The sequence below is a fragment of the Lagopus muta genome, chromosome 36 (genome assembly GCF_023343835.1).
Source record: "Lagopus muta isolate bLagMut1 chromosome 36, bLagMut1 primary, whole genome shotgun sequence".
Lineage (NCBI taxonomy): Eukaryota > Metazoa > Chordata > Aves > Galliformes > Phasianidae > Lagopus > Lagopus muta.
In genome coordinates, this window is record NC_064468.1 from 306,543 (window position 1) to 326,299 (window position 19,757).

At 59.6% G+C, this 19,757-nt stretch overlaps 2 protein-coding genes across 2 annotated transcripts; one reads left to right on the plus strand and one right to left on the minus strand.

Moving 5' to 3' along the window:
* The first annotated feature begins 5,560 nt into the window (after positions 1-5,560).
* On the plus strand, positions 5,561-13,279 carry LOC125686363 (uncharacterized). Its single transcript, XM_048930266.1, has 9 exons — positions 5,561-5,688; positions 9,514-9,803; positions 9,957-10,018; positions 10,432-10,585; positions 10,786-11,042; positions 11,240-11,325; positions 11,823-11,956; positions 12,301-12,412; positions 12,685-13,279. Exons 1-9 carry the CDS (start codon positions 5,561-5,563, stop codon positions 13,277-13,279), a joined length of 1,818 nt encoding a protein of 605 aa, XP_048786223.1.
* Positions 13,280-16,598: 3,319 nt separating this feature from the next.
* Positions 16,599-19,358, minus strand: LOC125686364 (zinc finger CCCH domain-containing protein 11A-like). The gene is made up of 7 exons (XM_048930268.1): positions 19,185-19,358; positions 18,787-18,910; positions 18,246-18,308; positions 17,913-17,996; positions 17,292-17,630; positions 16,882-16,958; positions 16,599-16,758 (listed from the first exon to the last, which is right to left on the minus strand). Exons 1-7 carry the CDS (start codon positions 19,236-19,238, stop codon positions 16,702-16,704), a joined length of 798 nt encoding a protein of 265 aa, XP_048786225.1. The 5' UTR covers positions 19,239-19,358; the 3' UTR covers positions 16,599-16,701.
* Positions 19,359-19,757: the final 399 nt, after the last annotated feature.

Here is a 19,757-nt window from a genome sequence, read left to right on the forward strand (position 1 = left end):
CTCTAAGGCACCCTATATGTTTCCAAGGCACCGTATGGCTCCTAACGTGTCCCTAAGGCACCCTCTGTGTCCTCATGGAACCCTATGGATCCTAATGGCTCCCTAAGGCACCCTGTGTGTCCCCATGGCACCCTATGGATCCGAATGAGTCCCTAAGGCACCCTATGGGTCCTCATGGCACCCGATGCATCCTAATGGCTCCCTAAGGCACTCTGTGTGTCCCCGTGGAACCCTATGCATCCTAACAAGTCCCTAAGGCACCCTATATGTTTACATGGCACCCTATGGTTCCTAACGTGTCCCTAAGGCACCCTGTGTGTTCTCGTGGCAACCTATGGGACCCCCTGGCACCCTATGGATCCTCATGTGTCCCTAAGGCACCCTATGGGTCCCCCTGGCACCCTACAAATCCTAGGGGGTCCATAAGGCACCCTACGGGTCTCCATGGCACCATATGGACTCTAATTGGTTCCCATGGCACCATATGGATCCTAATGGCTCCCTAAGGCACCCTGTGGGTCCCCATAGCACCCGATGGATCCTAACTGGTCCCTAAGGCACCCTATGGGTCCCCATGGCACCCGATGGATCCTAATGGGTCCCTAAGGCACTGTATGTGTCCCCATGGAATCCTATGCATCCTAACGAGTCGCTAATACACCCTATGGGTCCCCATAGCACCCTATGGATTCTAATGGGTCCCTAAGGCACCCTATATGTTTCCATGGCACCCTATGGCTCCTAAAGTGTCCCTAAGGCACCCTATGAATCCCCAAGGCATCCTAAAATTCTAGTGGGTCCCTAAGGCACCCTAGGGGTCCCCATAACACTCTATGGGTCCCCAAGGCACCCTACGGATTCTAATGGTCCCTAAGGCACCCTACAGGTCCCCATGGCACCCTATGAATCCTAATGGCTCCTAAGGCACCCTAGGGGTCCCCATGGCACCCTATGGATCCTAATGGGTCCCTATAGCACCCTACAAATCCTAATGAGTTCCTAAGGCACCCTGTGGATCCCCCTTGCACCTTATGGATCCTAACAGGTCCCTCAGGCAGTCTACGGGTCCTTGTGGCACCCTATGAATCCTAATGGGTCCCTAAAGCACACTTTGGGTACGCATGGCACCCTACAATTCTAGTGCGTCCCTCAAGCACCCTAGGGATCCCCATGGCACCCCATGGATCCTAATGGGTCTCCCTGGCACACTATTCATCCTAATGGAACCTAATGGCATTCTATAGATCCTAATGGGTCTCTAAAGCTCCCTAAAGGTCCCCATGGCACCCTATGAATCCTAATGGTTCCCTCAGGCACCCTAGGAGTCTTCATGGCACCCTAAGGATCCTAATGGCTCCCTAAGGCACCCTATGGGTCCTCCTGGCACCCAATGGATCCTAATGGTTCCCCCTGGCACCCTACAAATCCTAATGAGTCCCTAAGGCACACTGTGGGTCCCCGTGGCACCCTATATATCCTCATGGGTTCCTAAGGCACCCTATGGATTCTAATGGATCCCCATAGCTCCTTTGGATCCTAATGGCTCCCTAAGGCACCCTACCGGTCCCCATGTCACCCTGCGGATCCCAGTGGTCTCTAATGCCGAGCAGAGGGGGACGCTTACCTCCCTGCCCCATTTCCAACACAGGCGTCAAGCTCTCTCACCTGGCTGGGTCTGTAAAGCACAGCATCGTAGAATGGTTTGGGTTGGAGGGGACCCTCGAGATCATCGAGTTCCATTCCCGCACAGGGGGCTCTCTGCTTTCCACGCTGGAGCAGCAGCCCGTTGTGCTGAGCTTTCTGAAGCCCCTTCCAGTCTCAGCAGGGAATAAAGCAGCCCGGACGGAATGGATGCACTGCGGCTCTCTGAGGACACGAGGAGCCTCGGGAGCACGGCAGATGGGTCAGATACGACGCCATCCTCAAGGCAGCAGCCGGCTTCCAGCAGGAACACACACAGCATCCGTGCCACCAGGTTCCTTTGGGAGTTTAACGGAGAAGAAGGCGTCCGGAACAACGCAGCAAGTCCTCGGCCAGAACTGAATACGAAAGGAAGCCTTGCAAACCTTCACCGCCCTCCTGAGTTCTGCACGCCATACCTGGTGCTGGCAGCCATCGTCCCAAGGATCCCCTCTCAGAATTCCCACTCGGCTCCCACTTCCAGCCATCGATCAAACCCCAGAAGGCCACAAAAGGAGAAAGCAGCTGGCAGAAGGCACGGCCTGCGAGGACAGAAGGAACTGAGCTGCTCACCGCTTCCCTTCAGCGCTGAAACTTGGGCCCCCCGGAATTCTGCCTGAGGCCACAAGAGAAGGATTCCGCACAGACAGTCTGGCACCGATGCACACACACAGCTGAAAGGAAACCACCCAACATCACAGGACCGTTGCTCTGCATCCACAGCCTCTCTGGGCAGCTGTTCCAGCCCCTCTCCATCTCTCGGTGCAGAACTTCCCCCTGACGTCCAACCTCCATCTCCCCTCCCTCCACTCCAAACCGTTTCCCCTCGTCCTGCTGCCATCTCCCCTTCCCCAGACTTCCCTCCCCTCCTGTCTGCAGGCTCCCTTGAGCTGCTGCAGGCTGCAGGGAGCTCACCCCGCAGCCTTCTTTCCTCCAGGCTGAACAAGCCCAGCTCCCTCAGCCTGCCTTTGCAGCCCCCCGACCAGCTGCAAAGCCCCGCACCGCTCACCTGCTTCCAACCCCCTGCTGCGTGCAGGTCGCCAACCAGCAGCCCAGGCTGCCCAGAGCCACATCCAGCCTGGCCTCCACCGCCTGCAGGGCTGCGGCACCCACAGCCTCCTTGGGCAGCCTGTGCCAGTGCCTCACCGCCCTCGGGGGGAAAAACTTCCTCCTCCCTCCCATCTGACCTCAACCTCCCCTGGCTCAGTTTAAGCCGTTCCCCTTGTCCTGTCACCACCAGCCCTCCCTTCTCCCCTCCCTCCCCCCACCTCTCTGCACCCCTTCCCTTCCTCCCTCCCTCCCTCCCCGCCCCTCCCCCACCTTCCCCTCGCCGCATCTCCCTGCGGATCTCCCCCCCGCAGCCCCACTCCCGGCCGCCATCCCCGGAGCTCCGCCCTGCCCCGCTCGCTCCCGCGCCTCCGCACCCCATCCCTGACGGCTCTCCGTTCGCCCCCGGGGGCTTCGTGCGGCCGCGTTGCCGTGGCGACGGCGAGCCTCCCTCGTTGCGGCGCGGGAAGCCGCCCCCGCGGCGACGGCGCTTGCGCGGCGGCGTCTCCATAGCGACGGCGCCGTCCCCGTCGAGTGACGTCATCGCGTCGCGACGCCTGGAGGCGGCGACGCGGGAGAGGAGCGGGGCCCTGTGGCGCGGCCCCGGGACTCGGAGCGCCGGCTCGGGGCGGGTTGACTTGGCGTTCGTGCGAGGAGCGAAGCGTCGCGAAGGACGGCGAACCTGCAGCACTGAGCCGGTGAGGAGCCGGGGGAGAAAGAGAGCAGCGTCGGCAAGAGGGGAAAACAGGGAGCGCGGTTCTCTCTGCGCTCTGCTGCTTGCAGGGACCCCACAGGGACACACAGAGATGCCACAGGCACCTCATAGAGACACACACAGGCACATAGGGACCCCATAGAGACACGCAGGGACCCCGTAGGGACCCCACAGGGACCAAGAGGGACACATAGGGACCCGATAGGGACACAGAGGGACACAGAGAGACCCCACAGAGACCCTAAAGGGACACAGAGCGACTCTATAGGGACCCCATAGGGACACACAGGGGCACATATGGACCCCACTGGGACACAGAGAGACCCATTGGAGACTCCATAGAGGCCCCATAGGGACACGCAGGGACCCATTAGGGACCCCAGAGGGACACGTATGGACACACAGAGGCCACATAGAGACAGAGGGAGACCCCATAGGGACCCCATGGGGACATGTAGGGACCTCATTCGGACCACAGGGACACAGAGAAACCCATTGGAGACGCCATGGAGGCCCCATAGGAACACAGACGGCAGAGAGACCCCATAGGGACCCCACATGGACACATAGGGACACCGTTGTTGTCAGCAACTGTGAGACTGCGAGACCCCCCCCCCGCGGGGTGTGACGCGTTAGGCCCTCTCCCTGCTCTATGATAGATGGGTGGTTCGTGCCCTTAGGGGCGTAAACGAAGCACTTAGGCTATATAAGCTAGTGTATACGTGTAATAAACGCCATTTGCTGCTCATCACATTGGTGTCACCTCAGTAGTTGGCCCAGCTACGGTCTCCCAGGGAAGCGGAACGGGCGTTTACTGCAACAAGTGTTGACCCCGACCGCCGTGATACCTGGGGGTGAGTCAGCTGTTCTGTAGGATCCCACTGCAGAGCGGTAAATTCAAATCCGCGGAGTGGTGGAAGCCCAGGGACGGGGAGGAGTGCGCATTACTCCTTGTCAGGCAGGAGGCTCGGGAAAAGGAGCCAGGATCCCTCTGGCACTAGGGGAAACGGCAGGAGAAGGCCAGACATACGTTCGGCCAGAGGCGTTATGGAAGCCGTCATAAAGGTGATTGTTCATGCATGCAAAATTTATTGCGGGAAAAATGTTCCTTCTAAGAAGGAGGTTTCAGCGACACTCTCGTTGCTGGAGAAGGAGGGGCTATTATCATCCCCTTCTGACTTATATGATCCTGATAATTGGGATTCATTTACTGCTGTGCTCTCACAGAGGGCAATGTCCACTCAAAAAGTTGCGGAGTTTAAAGTGTGGGGATTAATTTTGACAGCTCTTAGGAAAGCGAAAGAGGAGAAGATTGCAGGTGACCGTGCTAGGGATCTGCTGGGGTTAGGGCCGGGGGGGGTCTTGTCTCCCCTACAGGTTCGCTGGAGGGCAAGATGGCGCTGACTCCTTCGGCCCCACCAGAAACAACGAGCCTGGGGATAAAGAAGAACGAAGCGGAGCAGGAACAATCACACCATAAAGAGGAGGACCCACCTCCTTACCCGGCTTGCAGCTTATATCCTTCACTTAAGCCCTTCAAAGATAAAGGGGGAGGGGGGCCTGCGGAGGAATGCGGTATAACTTCTGGCACAGCTGATAAGAGGGTCCTTGGAGAGGGAGAGATGTCTGGAGGAGTTGTGGTGCGACCTGTGGAATGCGGCAGCGGGGGCGGGACTCACCTACTGCCCGATTCCGCTTGCTACGGCGGCCACCCCCCGAGGGGCGTGGATTGTCCCGCGCCGCTTTGCTGTGGGGGGGGCGTTCCGACGGGGATGGCCCCGGGGTCCGCTCAGGAGGGGCGTGGTCCCATATCGACAGCTCCATGGGGCCCGCCTACCCTCACTGATTGGGCTCGTGTGAGAGAAGACATACGGGCTGCAGATCCGGCAGGTACCGCGCTTACTCTCCCGGTGGTGGTAAAACCAGAGGGTGCAGCTTGGACTCCTTTGGATTCCAAAGCGATTACTCGCCTCTCGGATTTAGTTAAAAGCAAAGGTCTGCATTCCCCTGTTACCATGGCAGCGGTGGAAGCTCTCATGGCTTCTAGTCTCTTGCCACACGATGTGGTGAACCTTATGCATGTTATTCTTGAGCCTGTACAATACACCCTGTGGTATGATGAATGGAATAGACTACTTCAAGCTGTGGTGGCTGCTGCCACCCGTGACCCCCACCATCCAGCCAACGGCCAGCGCAGAGGCGATAGAACTAATCTTGCACGTCTTCAGGGCCTGGCAGATGGAATGGTGGGATCCCCGGAGGGCAAAGCAACATTGCTTAGAGCAGGAGAGCTGGCAGCCGTTACAACTGCGGCCCTTCAAGCCCTGCGAGAATTGGCTAAGGTTGCGGAACCTGTGCTTCCGTGGGCAGACATCAAGCAGGGCCCCTCTGAGTCATTTTCTGACTTTGCGAATCCGTGCAGTGGAGGGATCTGATCTCCCACGGGAGGTCCAATCCCCAGTCATAATGGATTGTCTTAAGCAGAAATCGTTGCCAGACATCCAGCAAATCATCAGAGCAGCGCCGGGAACTCTAACTACCCCAGGGGAGCTTATTAAGTATGTGTTAGATCATCAGAGGGCCACACCATTAACTTATGAGGGACTAGCAGCCGCCATGCAGGGAATGGCCGCTTCGGTTAGTTCTGCGGTTAAGACCACGGTGATGTCAGCTACTCGGGTCGGGGAAGAAAGGGATAAAGGCCCGTGCTTTAAGTGTAGGCATTAGAATGGGTTCCCTTCATGGACAGGTGGCCAGATTGAGGCCTGGAGAACAAGCAATTCCATACAGCGGGTTTGTGAGAGCAATGCTCTCAAGGCTTGAGACGTCTGCCTTGATATTGAACAGACGTTTGTTATTTTTGAAGTACGTTCCAACAGGAACCTGAGACAATGTTGGTATATATTGGGCATAGGTAGTGCCACTAGAGCTATCAGCAATCACTCTAATCAGTAATCTCTAATCTCTTTGTCTATAACTTCACCAGTATCGTAGGCTTTAATTGTTAAGTGTCGGTAACATCACATCAGTTCTTGCAGGCTACCTACACGGTGATTCAAGACCTATCACCTACTCCAAGTGGAATGAATTTCGCTTTGGTAAGGAAGCTTCTGCAACATGAGGGTTTGTACCAACTGCTAAAACGCGTCAGAGATAATGGACAGAAAACCTTGATCACTGTTCACCACGACACAAGAGAGAGACATCACATCTGAGAGCAAAGAAGGACGGAGAACACCACTGACGGGAAGTGCTTCTGAGATGGTCCATCAAAGCGACGGGAATGTTTAACTCTGCTTAACTCTATTCTATATTCGGTTATAGTTGCACTAAGTCTAATATTAACACGCTTCATACTTATGGGTATATTACATATATAAGTATGGTTGAAGACATTAGGATAATTAAGTTAGGAGGTTGTCATTAGGTTAATAGGTTATAGAGTTATTAGGGTAGGATTATTTTGCGAATCGGGATGTAACGGGGCAAAGCTTAACCGAGAGGACAATGGCATGTATAGGCGCAGTGCGGGGATTTTGGGGTGTACGGGTTAGGGTCCTCTTGAGTTGTAGTAGACTTTCTTGAGCATGGAGAGGGGGGAGATGTTGTCAGCAACTGCGAGGCTGCGAGACCCCCCCGCGGGGTGTGACGCGTTAGGCCCTCTCCCTGCTCTATGATAGATGGGTGGTTCGTGCCCTTAGGGGCATAAACGAAGCACTTAGGCTATATAAGCTAGTGAATACGTGTAATAAACGCCATTTGCTGCTCATCACAGTGGTGTCACCTCAGTAACTGGCCAAGCTGCAGTCTCCCCGGGGAGCAGAACGGGCGCATACTGCAACACATGGGGACCCGTAGGGGGCGTTCGCAACCCATTAGGATACATAGGGTGCCATGGGGACCCATAGGGTGCCTTAAGGAGCCACTAGCATACCATAGGTTGCCATGGAGACCCATTAGGATCCATAGGGTGCCACGGGGACTCTAGGGTGCCTTAGGTACCCAATAGTATCCATTGGATGCCTTAGGGACCCACTATGATCCACAGGGTGCCATAAGGTCCCATAAGGATCCTCAGGGTGCCTTAGGAGCATTAGGACCCATCAGGCGCCTTAGGACCTCTAGGGTGCCTTAGGGAATTGTTTGGATTTATAGGGTGCCACAGGGAAATGTAGGGTGCCTTAGGGAACCACTAGGATCCATAGGGTGTAATGGGGACCCTTAGGGTGCTTTAGGGTCCCATTAGGATCCATAGGGTGCCATGGGGACCTGTAGGGTGCCTTAGGGAGCCATTAGGATCCATGGGGTGCCAAGGGAACCTATTAGGATCCTTAGGGTGCATAGGAACCCATAGAATGCCTTGGGGACCTATTAGCATCCGTAGGCTGCCATGGGGACCCGAAGGGGGCGTTCGCAACCCATTAGGATCCGTAGGATGCCATGGGGACACATAGGGTGCCTTAGGCAGCCACTAGCATACCATAGGGTGCCATGGAGGCCCATTAGGATCCATAGGGTGCCTTAGGGATCCGTAGGATGCCTTAGGGACCCATTAGGATCCATAGGGTGCCACGGGGACTCGTAGGGTGCCTCAGGGACCCCTTAGGATTCATAGGGTGCCATAGGAACACACAGGGTGCTTTAGGGACCCATTAGGTTCCATAGGGTGCCATGGGGACCCTTTAGGATCCATAGGGTGCCTTAGGGACCCACTGGGACCCACAGGACCATTAGGATCCCTAGGGTGCTTCAGCACCCCTAGGGTGCTTTAGGGACCTGTTAGGATTTATAGGGTGCAACAGAGACCAACAGAGTGCCTTAGGGACCCATTAGGATGCATAGGGTGTCATGGGGACCCTTAGGGTGCTTTAGGGACCCATTAAGATCCATAGGGTGCCATGGGGACCCATTCAGTGCCTTAGGGACCTATTACGATTCATAGGGTACCTTAGGGACACATTAGGATCCATAGGGTGCCTTAGGGACACATTAGGATCCTCAGGGTGCCTCATGAACCATTAGGATCCGTAGGGTGCTATGGGGACCGTAGGGTGCCTTAGGGACCCATTAGGACTTATAGGGTGTCTTAGAAACCCATTAGGATCCATAGGGTGCTATGGGGACAGTAGTGTGCCTCAGGGACCCATTAGGACCCATAGGGTGCCTTAGGGACCCATTAGGATTCATAGGGTGCCATGGGGACCCATTAGGATTCATACGGTTCCAGGGGAACCGGTTAGGATCAATATGGTGCCATGGTGACCCATAGGGTGTCTTAGGGACCCACTAGGATTCATAGGGTGCCATGGGGACTCATTAGAATCCATGGGGTGCCATGGGGACCCACTAGGATCCATAGGGTGCCATAGGGTCCCATTAGGATCCTCAGGGTGCCTTATGGACCATTAGAATCCGTAGGGTGCTATGGGGACCGTAGGGTGACTTAGAGACCTATTAGGACCCTTAGGGTGCCATGGGGACCCATAGGGATCCATAGGGTGTCTTAGGGACCCTTTAGCATCCATAGGGTGCCAGGGGAACCTGTTAGGACCCATAGGGTGCCACGGGGACCCATTGGGTGTTTTAGAGAACCATTAGGATCCATAGGGTGCCAGGGAAACCCATAGGGTGCTTTAGAGACCCTTTGGGATCCACAGGGTGACATGGGGACCTGTAGGGTGCTTTAGGGACCCATTAGGATCCTTAGGGTACCAGGGGGACCCATTAGGATCCATAGAGTGCTATGGGGACCTGTAGGGTGCCTTAGGGATGCATTAGGATTTATAGGGTGCCATGCGGACCTACGAGGCTCCCTAGTCCACCCTTGGGTGCCATAAGTATCCATAGGGTGCCATGGGGACCCGTAGAGGCCGCACCTCAAATGCTGTGTTCAGTTTTGGGCCCCTGACTGCAGGAAAGATGTTGAGGCCCCAGTGTGCAGAGAAGGGCAACGAAAGTGGTGAGGGGTCTGGAGCACAGGGCTGCTGAGGATGCCGATGGCATGGCGAGCAGAGGAACGAAGGGAGAGCAGGCAGAGGGGGGCCGGCACTCCCAGCCGGGCCGGGCAGCAGCTGCCACCGCCAGCATCACAATGGGCAGCGGCCAGCACCAGCCGCGCCGTCATGGCGTCGCCGCGACGACGTTTGTGACACGGGCGCCCAGGGGGGTATAAAGGCGGAGCGCGGCAGCGGGTCCCGCATCCTGGAGGAGCATCTGTCCGAGAGCAGACGCGTCTGCAGGAGGAGCTCCAGCATGGCTGGCGCGAACGAGGAGCGAGCCGCCGGCACGAGGCGGAACAGGAGGAGCGAGGCCGGCCCCGCAGCGGGGCGCGCCTCCAGACCCATGGACACGAACAGCAAAGGTGTGCAGGGCTGCGGCCAGCTTGGAGCGGGGCTGCGGCCGCCCTTGGTGCAGAGACGGCGCATCGCTCTGCCGCCTCGCTCCCGCCTGGCAGCCGGAGGGGCGCCGGGCAGCGGCGGATCGGAGCGTGACCTGCTTTTCCTCTGTCCTGCAGTGCGAGTCGCCGTCTGGGACGCGGTGGCCGCCTACGTCCGGGAGCAGCTCGTGGCACACAAGGTGCGTTGGCCGGCGGTTCCTCCTCTCCCCGTCCGGCCTGGGCTTCCTCTGAGGCTTCCCCTGCATACGCAGCGGGAGACTCCCCCCGCACTTCTCTCCTGGGCGTCCCACGGGCTCCCTGCAGACGCACGATCCCTCGTGCCGGGCGCTGTCGGATCTCGGGGCCGATGCCACTCTCTGGAAGCCTCTGGATCCCGCGAGGCCGCTTCCACCCCGCCTGCTGTGCCGCATCTGGGAGGGCGAGGGGCAGGAGAGCGCCGTGCGGCCCTTCCCAAAGCCGTTCCCACGCCCCGGCTCGTGCCTCTGAGCGGCGGCAGAGGCTCCTGAGCTCTGTCCCTGCGTCGGAGCCCCTGCGGCTCTTCCCCCTGGCCGGCCCGTAACCCTTCTGCCCTGCTTTTCTCTTCCGCCCACAGGGGGTCTGGATTCCCACCTTCGGCTCCTTTGACACCGTCTCCAAAGACGTCTGGACCGAGGACGGGACCGTGACTCTGCGGTGGCCCGTGTTCCACCTGGCCGCCAACCTCATGGCCACGCACCACCTCAAGGCCCGCAGGGAGCCCCTGCCAGGTAGGAGGGGGGATTCCGCTGCTTCCGGCTGCGTGGACGGGGCCGATGGCCACCACCTCTGTGCCCACCAGCAAAGCTCCCCCTCTGAGGAGCCTGTCCAAACGCGGGGCCGTTCCGGCTGAGGTCCACCAGCAGCTCTTCTAGGGAAGCGCCTGTGGGAAACCAACCCTGCCGTCAATTCTGTCCCTCACATCTTTCAGTGCACAGGAAGTTGGAGCCGCTGAGATACAGCAGAGCGGCCGCAGGCGCCGCCGTGAGCTGGGAGAGCGTGAAGACCGGCATCCAGAGCACCGTGTCCATGCTCTCCGGCTGCCTGCGGGACGGGCAGAACGTGGCCGTCGTGCTGAAGGACATCGGCGTGCTGCTCATAGACGGGCTGACGTTCCACATGAGATTCTACTACAGCTTCCTGGAGCAGCTGTCTGGGAAAGAGGAGCTCAGCAGAGCTGCTCTCAAGGTGAGCCGCCGTTTCTGCGCGGCCCAGGCGGAGCCGCGACCTCGCGGTGCCCGCATGCGGCCCACCAGGAGCTGCCGGCCGCTCGGGCCGTGCGAGTGCCGAGCTGCTGCCGGTTCTCCCTGCCTCGGGCTCCCCGCGTCCCCGGCGCCTCAGCCGTGACCAGGACGTCCCACCTCCTCCCTGTTTCTCCCCCGCAGGCCCCCTGGCTGCTGAACGCGGTGGTGTCCCCGGCGGCACCGGTGGCCTCCCTGGCGCTCTCCGGCTGCCTCGTCGTCTTTCCCATGTGAGTGCGTTGGTGGCGGTGGCTGCTGCCTGGTGCGGCCGCTCAGCTCTCGTTGCGCAGCACTTGTTCCTCGTGTCCGTGCCCGTCCTGCCCGTGAGCGTGTGTCGTGGGATCGCAGACTGAGCTGGGCTGGACGGAACCCCGAAGGACACTTTGCCCACCCCCCTGCGGGGAACAGGGACCCCAGAGGAGGTTGCTCTGAGCCTGGTCCAGCAGGCCTCGACTGCCCGTCTGGGTGTCCACCAGCTCTCTGGGCAAGATGCTGCGGTGCCTCGCCGCCCTTCTGTCCAGCGCTCCTTCCTTACGTCCGACCCAAACCTTCCCTCCTGCCCTTGGAAGCTATTTCCCCTGCCCCCGTCCCGATGAACCCTGCTCGAGGCTTTAGAAAGCAGCGTGCTGCACGCAGCGTGACAACATGCCTGGGAGCAGACGGCCAGAGAGCAGCAAGGAGCGCTGGAGCGCTGCGTCACACCGCTCCGTCTTCTCCTCTCGCGCAGGTGTCACATGGAGTTGGTGCCCAAAGCACCGCCCACAACGCGCCGCAAGGCCTCAGCGAGCCTCTCTGGTCGGGAGAAAACAAAGCAAGACGACGCTTTGCCACCTCTCCCACCTCGCGACCAGGGCAAGACAGGTAAAGCAGCCACCGGCTCCTTCCCGCGGCACGGGCAGCCAAGCGGAGCTGGGAAACGCCCCGCTGACCATCAGCCCAGGGCTCTGATGGCGGCACAGCTTCCCGCCAGCTCAGCACGGCCCCGAAGCCATCGGCCCCCGGCCCCTTCCCATCAGTGACTGCCGGCCTCTCCCAAACGAAGGTGCTGGCTGTGCCGTGCCCCCTGCCCCGGCTTGGCCCGGGCGGATCTCAGGCCCTGCCCTCCCCCGACGGAAGGATCCGGCCCCCAAAAGTCACCCCGCCACCTCGTCGTCGCCCCCCGGCTCCTCTTTCCCAAAGCCGACGCCTCCCCTTCCCCATTGCAGTGAGATTTGCTGCCCGGCCGACCTTCATCAAGCGGCTGAGCTCGGACAGCATGGATGGAGAACGGCTCCGGCGGATCAGGAGCTTGCTGCTGAAGAAGAGCTCCAAGGCCAGGTGAGGCTGGAGGCTCCGGGCTGCCGTGCGCACAGGGGCGACCCGACGAGAGCCCATTCCCCAGCCCCAAAGGGTCCCTGTTGGTGGGGATGAGGACCGGGACCCCCCGGCTCACAGGGCCGCCCCTCTGCGCGTCTCGGGAGCCGCAGGGCAGCCGGCGAGCAGCCTGTGGGCAGGGCTATGTTGCGGCCCAGGCTCCCGGCTCAGGCTGGCGGCGTGCGGCCCAAAGCCATCGGCCACTCACGCGGCCCCCTCCCGCTCTGTCCTTCCAGTCTGCTGCCACCGATCCGGCCGCTGCCCGAAGCCCAGGAGCAGCCGGTGAGCTGCCAGCCGCAGGGGGAGGCAGAAACGTGGAGCCAGGAAGAGCTGCGCCGAGCACCGGGAGGCAAACACGTGAGATTCCCCGAGGAACTGGAAGCAGGAAAAGCCCATCGTGCGGGTGCGGCGCGAATCCTGCCGGTGGCCAAGCACTCGCCCTCTCAGATCACCTTGAGGACAGCAGCGTTCCAAGGAGGTTCCCGAAGATCTGCCTCCAGGGCTGCGTTCACAGAGCCGCACGGCAGAGCATCCAGGCTCCCGCTGACGTGTGACTCGGTGTGGCTCCTCAGGCAGAGGGTGATGAAGAAGAGGGCGGCGCAGGAAGCGCTGGAGCGGGCGGCAGCATCAGCGCCTCGTGCGGAGCCCAGGCTGCCCGAGGAGCCTCCCGTCCGCCGCTCTGGATCGCTGCCGCCCATACGGGAAGAAACGGAGGCTCCCGAGAGTCAGGCTGCGCAGAGCGAGGCCCCCCCCCACAGGAGGTGCCCCACGCTGGCCATGCTGATGCAGGCATGGTGCGCCCAGTGCAGAGGCCGCAGAACAGAGGCGTGAATCCCAGCCGCAGCGCATCTCCGACGCAAGCGGGCTGCCCAGGGCTCCGTCCGACCCGGCCTCCAGGGACGGGGCACCCGCAGCCTCTCTGGGCGTTCGGTTCCCGCAGCTCTGCGCACAGCGATCCGACCCGACATCCCATCTTCCACTCGGCACCACTTCCCTTGGCTGACCATCAGCCACGCCATCAGAGCCGACTCCCCTCCCGTCCGCAGGCTCCCTTTCGGGATGGAAGGCTGCGACGCCGTCACCCCCGCAGCCTTCCCTTCTGCAGACCAACCGAGGAGACCTGGAGCAAAATGTCGAGGGGCAGAACCATCAATAAACATCCTTTCAACATCCCCACACTGCCTGCGATGGCGTCACTGCGTCTGTTTGCGCCGGTGGAGGGAGAAAGCATTGCGGGAGGGCATCAGAGCGTCCATCAGAGCCTGTGGGCAGACATGGGACCCCACAGAGACCCCCTAGGGACAAAGAGGGAGACATAGAGACCCAACAGGGACACAGAGAGACCCCACAGGGACAGCATAGGGACAGACAGGGACCCCATAGGGACCCCATAGGGATACATAGAGACATCAAAGGGACACATAGGGACCCAGTAGGGACACAGAGAAATCATATGGAGACCCCACAGGGACACACAGGGACACAGAGAGCCCCCATAGGGAAAGACACCCATAGAGACCCCATAGGCAGACAACCAGGCTGCCGCTTCGGGCACGGCAGCCAGGCGGGATCTGCTCCGGCAGGGCGGCCTGGGCCTCGCACTGCCTTCCTGAGCGGGCAGCCGGCTCCTAGCCTGGACGGGTGGCTGCTGGCCTGTCCGGGCTACCCAGGCCAGCCGGCTCTTGCCTGCCACAGTCCCCCGGCCGGCCCGGAGGGCTCCAGAAGAGCAGAGCTACACGGGCCGGCCAGCCACCGCCTTTCGCCTGGCTGCGCTGCCCTGAGCGGCCCGCCGGCTTCCGGCCTGGCCCAGCTGGCTGCCAGGAGGCTTCGGGCCTCCTAAGGGTTCCCCAGGTCAGCGCTTTGAGGGCTGCTTCGGCCCGGTTCTGCGACCTGCGGGGCGGAGGGACGTCGCAGAATCCGCGCCTCTGGAAAAAGGGGACCCCAACAGAATGAAAAGCAGCGGCAACGGCCTGAGGAGAAGCCAAGGGATTGCTCAGAACGCCAGGTAACACGTCGCCATGCAGCGTCATGAGAATTGGCAGCCGCGAGTCCAATGGAACGGGAGAACGTCCGACAGGACAGGCCTCACCATGAGGCGCAGCGCAGCTGAGCAGCAGGGAGACGAAGAAGAGCCGACGAAGAAGAGCGGGCGAAGAAGAGCACGGGGTGACCTGCAGGAGCTCTGCTGCCTCCGTGAGCACAGAGTGCCCTGGGAACGCAGCTCTGCTCCTGCTCTGCAGCTCTGCTTCTCCTCTGGGGTCCCGATGGGGGATCTCGGGGGTCTTTATGCATCTCTATGGGGCTCCCTGTGTCCCTATGGGTCCCTGTGGGTCCCTATCGGATCTCTATGGGGTCCCTGTGGGTTGTCTGTTTGTCACTATGGGGTCTCTCTGTGTCCCTACAGGAACCCTATGGGGTCTCTCTGGGGTCCCTATGGGGTCTCTATGGGTTCTTTATGTGTCTCTATGGGGCTCGATGTGTCCCTATGGGGTCCCTATGGGGTCTCTCTGTGTCCCTATGGGGTCCCCATGTTTCCCTATGGGGTCCTCCTGTGGGTCCCTGTATTTTCCTATGGGGTCCCTATGCTATGGGGTCTGTCTGTGTCCCTATGTGTCCCTTGGGGTCCCTATGGGGTCCCTATGGGGACTCTATGGGACCCCTAAGGTTTGTCCCTTTGTCCCTCTGGGATCCCTATGTGTCACTGTGTGTCCCTATGGGTCCCTATTGGGTCTCTATGGGGTCTCTCTTTGTCCCTATGTGTCTCCATGTATCTCTATCGGCTGGCTCCCTATGAGGTCTCTCTGTGTCCCTATGGGGTCCCTATGGGGTATCTAAGGGGTCTTTATGCATCTCTATGGGGCACGATGTGTCCCCCTGGGGACCCTATGGGGTCCCTATTTGTCCCTATGTGTCCCTATAGGGTCTCTCTCTGTCCCTACAGCGTCCCTATGGGGTCCCTATGGGTTCCCTATGGGGTATCTATGCGTCTCTTTGGGGCTCCATGTGTCCCTATGTGTACCTTTGGGGTCCCTATTTGTCCCTAGGTGTCCCTATGGGAACTCTATGGGGTCCCTATGGGTTGTCCGTGTGTCCCTATTGGGTCTCTCTGTGTTCCTATGGGGTCTCTCCTCCCTCACAGACAGCCGTTGCCCCTCCTGTTTATACACTTCCTTCAAGCACTGCAAGGCCACCATGAGGTCTCCCTGGAGCCTTGTCTGCTCCAAGCTAAACAAGCCCAGCTCCCTCAGCCTTTCCTCATAGCAGAGGTGCTCCAGCCCTCCGATCATCTTAGAGGTGATGCTGCATATCAGTGTGCATTGCACGAGGGTGTGTGCAGGGTGTTTGCACGTGAATGTCACTTTTGCACGTGTGTGTGTGTGCGCACGGCTGTGTGCAGGGCTGCAGCTGCGCTCGTGTCTTCATGCGTGTTGCTGTGCAAAGGGGTGGGTTTGCACACGGGTGTGTGTGTGCGCGAACACGGGGCTGTGCATCGAGGTCTTTGCACAAGGCTGTGTGGTTTTGCACACGGTTGTGTGCACACGGATGGAGTGTGCACACAGGGCCGTGCGAGGATGTGCTTGTGCGTGTGGATGCACAGCGGTGTGTGCAGGGAAGTCCTTGCACGTGGGTGTGCGGTTCTGCACAGGGCTGTGCACACAGAGCTGCGTGCAAGGGAGCAGCGGAGGTTCCTGGGAACAGGAGATGCCTGGGAGAGGCAGAACTCACACCAGAGTGCCGGAGAGCACAGGGCCGGGAAGCACAGCTCCGCAGCACTGCGCTGTGCACAGCAGCCTGCAGGATGGCACCGACGGAACCAGGACATGGCGTCACACCAGGCGCTGCAAAGGAAAAGCTCCATCGCAGCCCACACAGGGACAGGCAGGCAGGCGCTGGGGAGGGCTGCACGACAGAGGGGCGCCTTCTGAGCGCCACGACCTGGAGCGCTGTCTGTGGGCAGAGCAGTGCCGGGATGGCAGCGTGGCGGTCCTAAGTGCAGAGATGCTGCTCTGGACCAACAGCCCAGAGGAAACGCCGTCCTTTTGGGGAACTTGGCTCATTGTACACTCAGCATAAAGCAAAAAGTACTCAGCGCTGCCCTGGGAAACTCAGCAATCTCTACGGCATCGTTCTCTGAGTTAGCATGCCATGTTTTTATTGACTACAACCAAAGTTGGAGTGCCGAGTTGGGCGGCACTCGGAGCGCTGCCCTGCAACGCCGCGCACTGCAGCGCTGCCTGCTGATGCTCCTCCTCTCAGTCGTGCAGCTGCAGCTTCTGCATCATCTCCACCAGGCTGTTCATGGCGGAGGACTGGAAAGAAACAGAGCGAGTGTAGAAACAGGACAGCGCTTCCCTTGGGAAATCTCTTCCATGTCTGACAGACGGAGGCCCTGACAACAACAAGAGCCGCGTCTGTGCTCACCGAGGACTCACCTCTGCACGTGCAGCTGCGGCTCTCAGAGAAGCCTTCTTCAGTTCTGCTCTCCTTTGTTTCTGGCGTTGTCTTCTTGCTATCAGGCAAGAAAAAAAAAAGAGGAATTTCTTTTGTCAACAGCAAAACTGCAGAAACGTGGGTACCGTAAAAGCAGACGGCAGAAAAAAAAGACAAAGGAAATTGGACGAGGAACCCCCCAGTGAATGACCTTTCCAGTGGGACGTGCAGAAGACCACCATGCAGTTAAAGAGACGGGGTTGCACATTCTGGCACCTGGCTGCCTTCAGACTTGGCAGCCTTCAACCCATTTCCCCTCGACACAAAAGGAAAAGGCAAAGCAGACCCTGAGCAAACTCAGCGTGCTGGCAAAGGGCAGCAGCTCAGCACAGCGGTACACAGCCCTGCTCACCTCTGCGCCCGGAGCTCCGCGCTGCGGCAGGCCCAGGCTGCGCTGCTGGAGCCGGCACGCTGCCTCCGCTCTCAGCCCTCGCTCTCTTGTGGGCAGGCAGCTGCGCTGCTGCTGGTGTCCCTTCCTCCAAGGCCTTGCGTTTGCATCCAGCCTGGGCCTTGCCGACGGAGCGGGGGCACGCGGCAGGGGAAGCTCTTCCCCCTGTGCTGGGACCTGCTCTGCCAGGAAGCCCTCCAGCCTGGAGAGGAGCTGGAGCTCTCTCAGGGAGACAAGCTCTCTCGGAACGCCCCTGCTGCACCACCTTCACGTGGAGATGGCCGTTTGGCTCAGCACCGATCTCTGTGAAAAGACAAGAAGCAACGAGATTGAACCAGGGCGCACTGCTGCTTTCAGTCTGCAGAATGGGCCGCGATGCTGGGACATCTCATCTGGAGTGTTCACAGTCACGGAGCTTGGGATCTCAGGTGAACTGTGGGCTCCCATTTCTAATCAGTGCAGGAATGCTCACTGTGCTTATGACCACAGCCAGCACACAGTGACAACAGTCCCAGGAAAGAACAGGCACAAAGCCTGATTAGAAAGGCAGTGCACCAAGCCCCGATGCCTGCTGGGTGTCTGTACCTCTCTTGGCTGCCACGTCCCATTCTGTGCTCCTGCCCTGCCTTTCCGCATGGCTGCGCTTCAGAGGGAGGCTGGCCTCAGCTTCTGACAGAAAGAAAGCAGGAAAGACATGAAGAGCAGCTCCTTGGAGGAAGACTTGGGCACAGTCAGACACAAACTGCTGCTCTTCAAGCGCAGTTTCTTCAATTTCCTTTCCACTGCTACAGCGTTGTGCCACTTGTGCAGTCAGCACAGATCTGCAGCGCCCTTTCCTCTCTCCTCCATCACACACAGCCCTGCACGCAGCCCTCCTTAGAGGCAGCACCCGCAGCACAGCTCACAGCAGCTCCTTACCTGCGGAGGCTTTCCGCTTCCCCCCGTGCCCAGCACCATCCCACGGACACGCAGGCTCCGTCCCTGCAACAACAGATCCAGTCTGACTGCACAGACACCAGGAGCAGCGCTGTCCTGTCAGCCCACACCCCCCCCAAATCCAAAAGACGCTGTTCTACAGCCAGAGCAGAAACTGATGTTCAAACTGCACTGCGCTTACACTAAGCACTACTGCTCTCCTTCCTGTCAGATGGCAGCAGAGGAACCCCGGACTGCCTGACAGCTCTGCAGAATGCAGAGCAAAGCTGCACCAGCAAACAAAACGCTACCGGCTGCAAACGTCGAGACACGGATCTCTTGTCCCTAGAGGGAATGCGCTCAGCTCTCAGCAGCACCACTTGCACACAGACTTCTGTCTCGCTGCTGCCATCGGCTGTCGCTGTCGGCCTTTCTCATGCTTCCACCGTGGTTACTGGACATCCCTACAGCACTGCACCCGCTCAGAAGTAACACTCCACATTCATCCCTCCATCCTTCACGACAGAGGACTGCAGAAACTCACTTTTGCGCGGCACTGAGGACGGCCCGTCCCCATCGCGTCCCTCTGTGCGCTGCCAGGCGCCGTGGGATCTCTGGCAGCCTGCTGGCTGCTGCTCCCCAACGCGGGGAACCGCGCCGCGCTGCTTCTGAGGAGAGAAAGAAGAAACGTTGGAGGGAACGGGCAGCCAAGGTTTGCAGACAGCTTCCAGGTCGGGCCAGAGCTGGGACGGCAGAGTGCTGACACCTTCTTCATCACTAAGGGAAAATACGGCCTGAGCCGTGCCCACGCCATCAGCAGCGCGCGCAGCATCCAACTGGTTCCTGAGGTCCCAAAGCACCTGCAGGGCTCCCCCTGCTCCAGCCGTTCCCTTCAACATGAGAAAAAGGAAGAAGAGCCAAGCCAAGGAAACCCAGCCCTACCTTTCCTCTCCCAGAGCAGGAAGCGGAACTGCGGTCGTCCCCTGCCTGAGACATGGCCGCTGTCTCTGGGGAAGCTGAAGTTCCGAGGGCTGCGCGCAGGAACTTCTCTGCTCTTGGATCGAGCTGCTTCCCTCTGTCTTTGATTGCCTCGGTCTCTCAAAATCTCCTTTTGGACAGGAACCCTGCAGAAAGGATCCACCAGTGAAACATCAGGAGGAAGAAGCATCTTCCCAGCTTTCTTCTGCGTCTCTCGAGGAGGGCAGCGTCTGGACGTCAGCTGGCTGCCAGAGCTGCCTGCCACCACGTCCAGTTTGGGTCTGACTGCCACGGCTTGTGCCAGCAAGCGCCCTTCTCCATCTCCTCAACAGCTCTGCACCCAGCCACCCGTGGGGCAGGGGGCACGAGCTGTGCTCTGAGAAGCTTGTGCTCTCCCTGCTTTTCAATGTGCAACGTGAAGGCGGGGCTCAGCCGTGAATTTCCAGGGGAGGAAGGACGTCTCATCATCCTCACTGAAACGTGGGATGGAAGCTGAACAAGAACCATTTCCCCTGCAAACAGCCGTGCTGAGGGGCA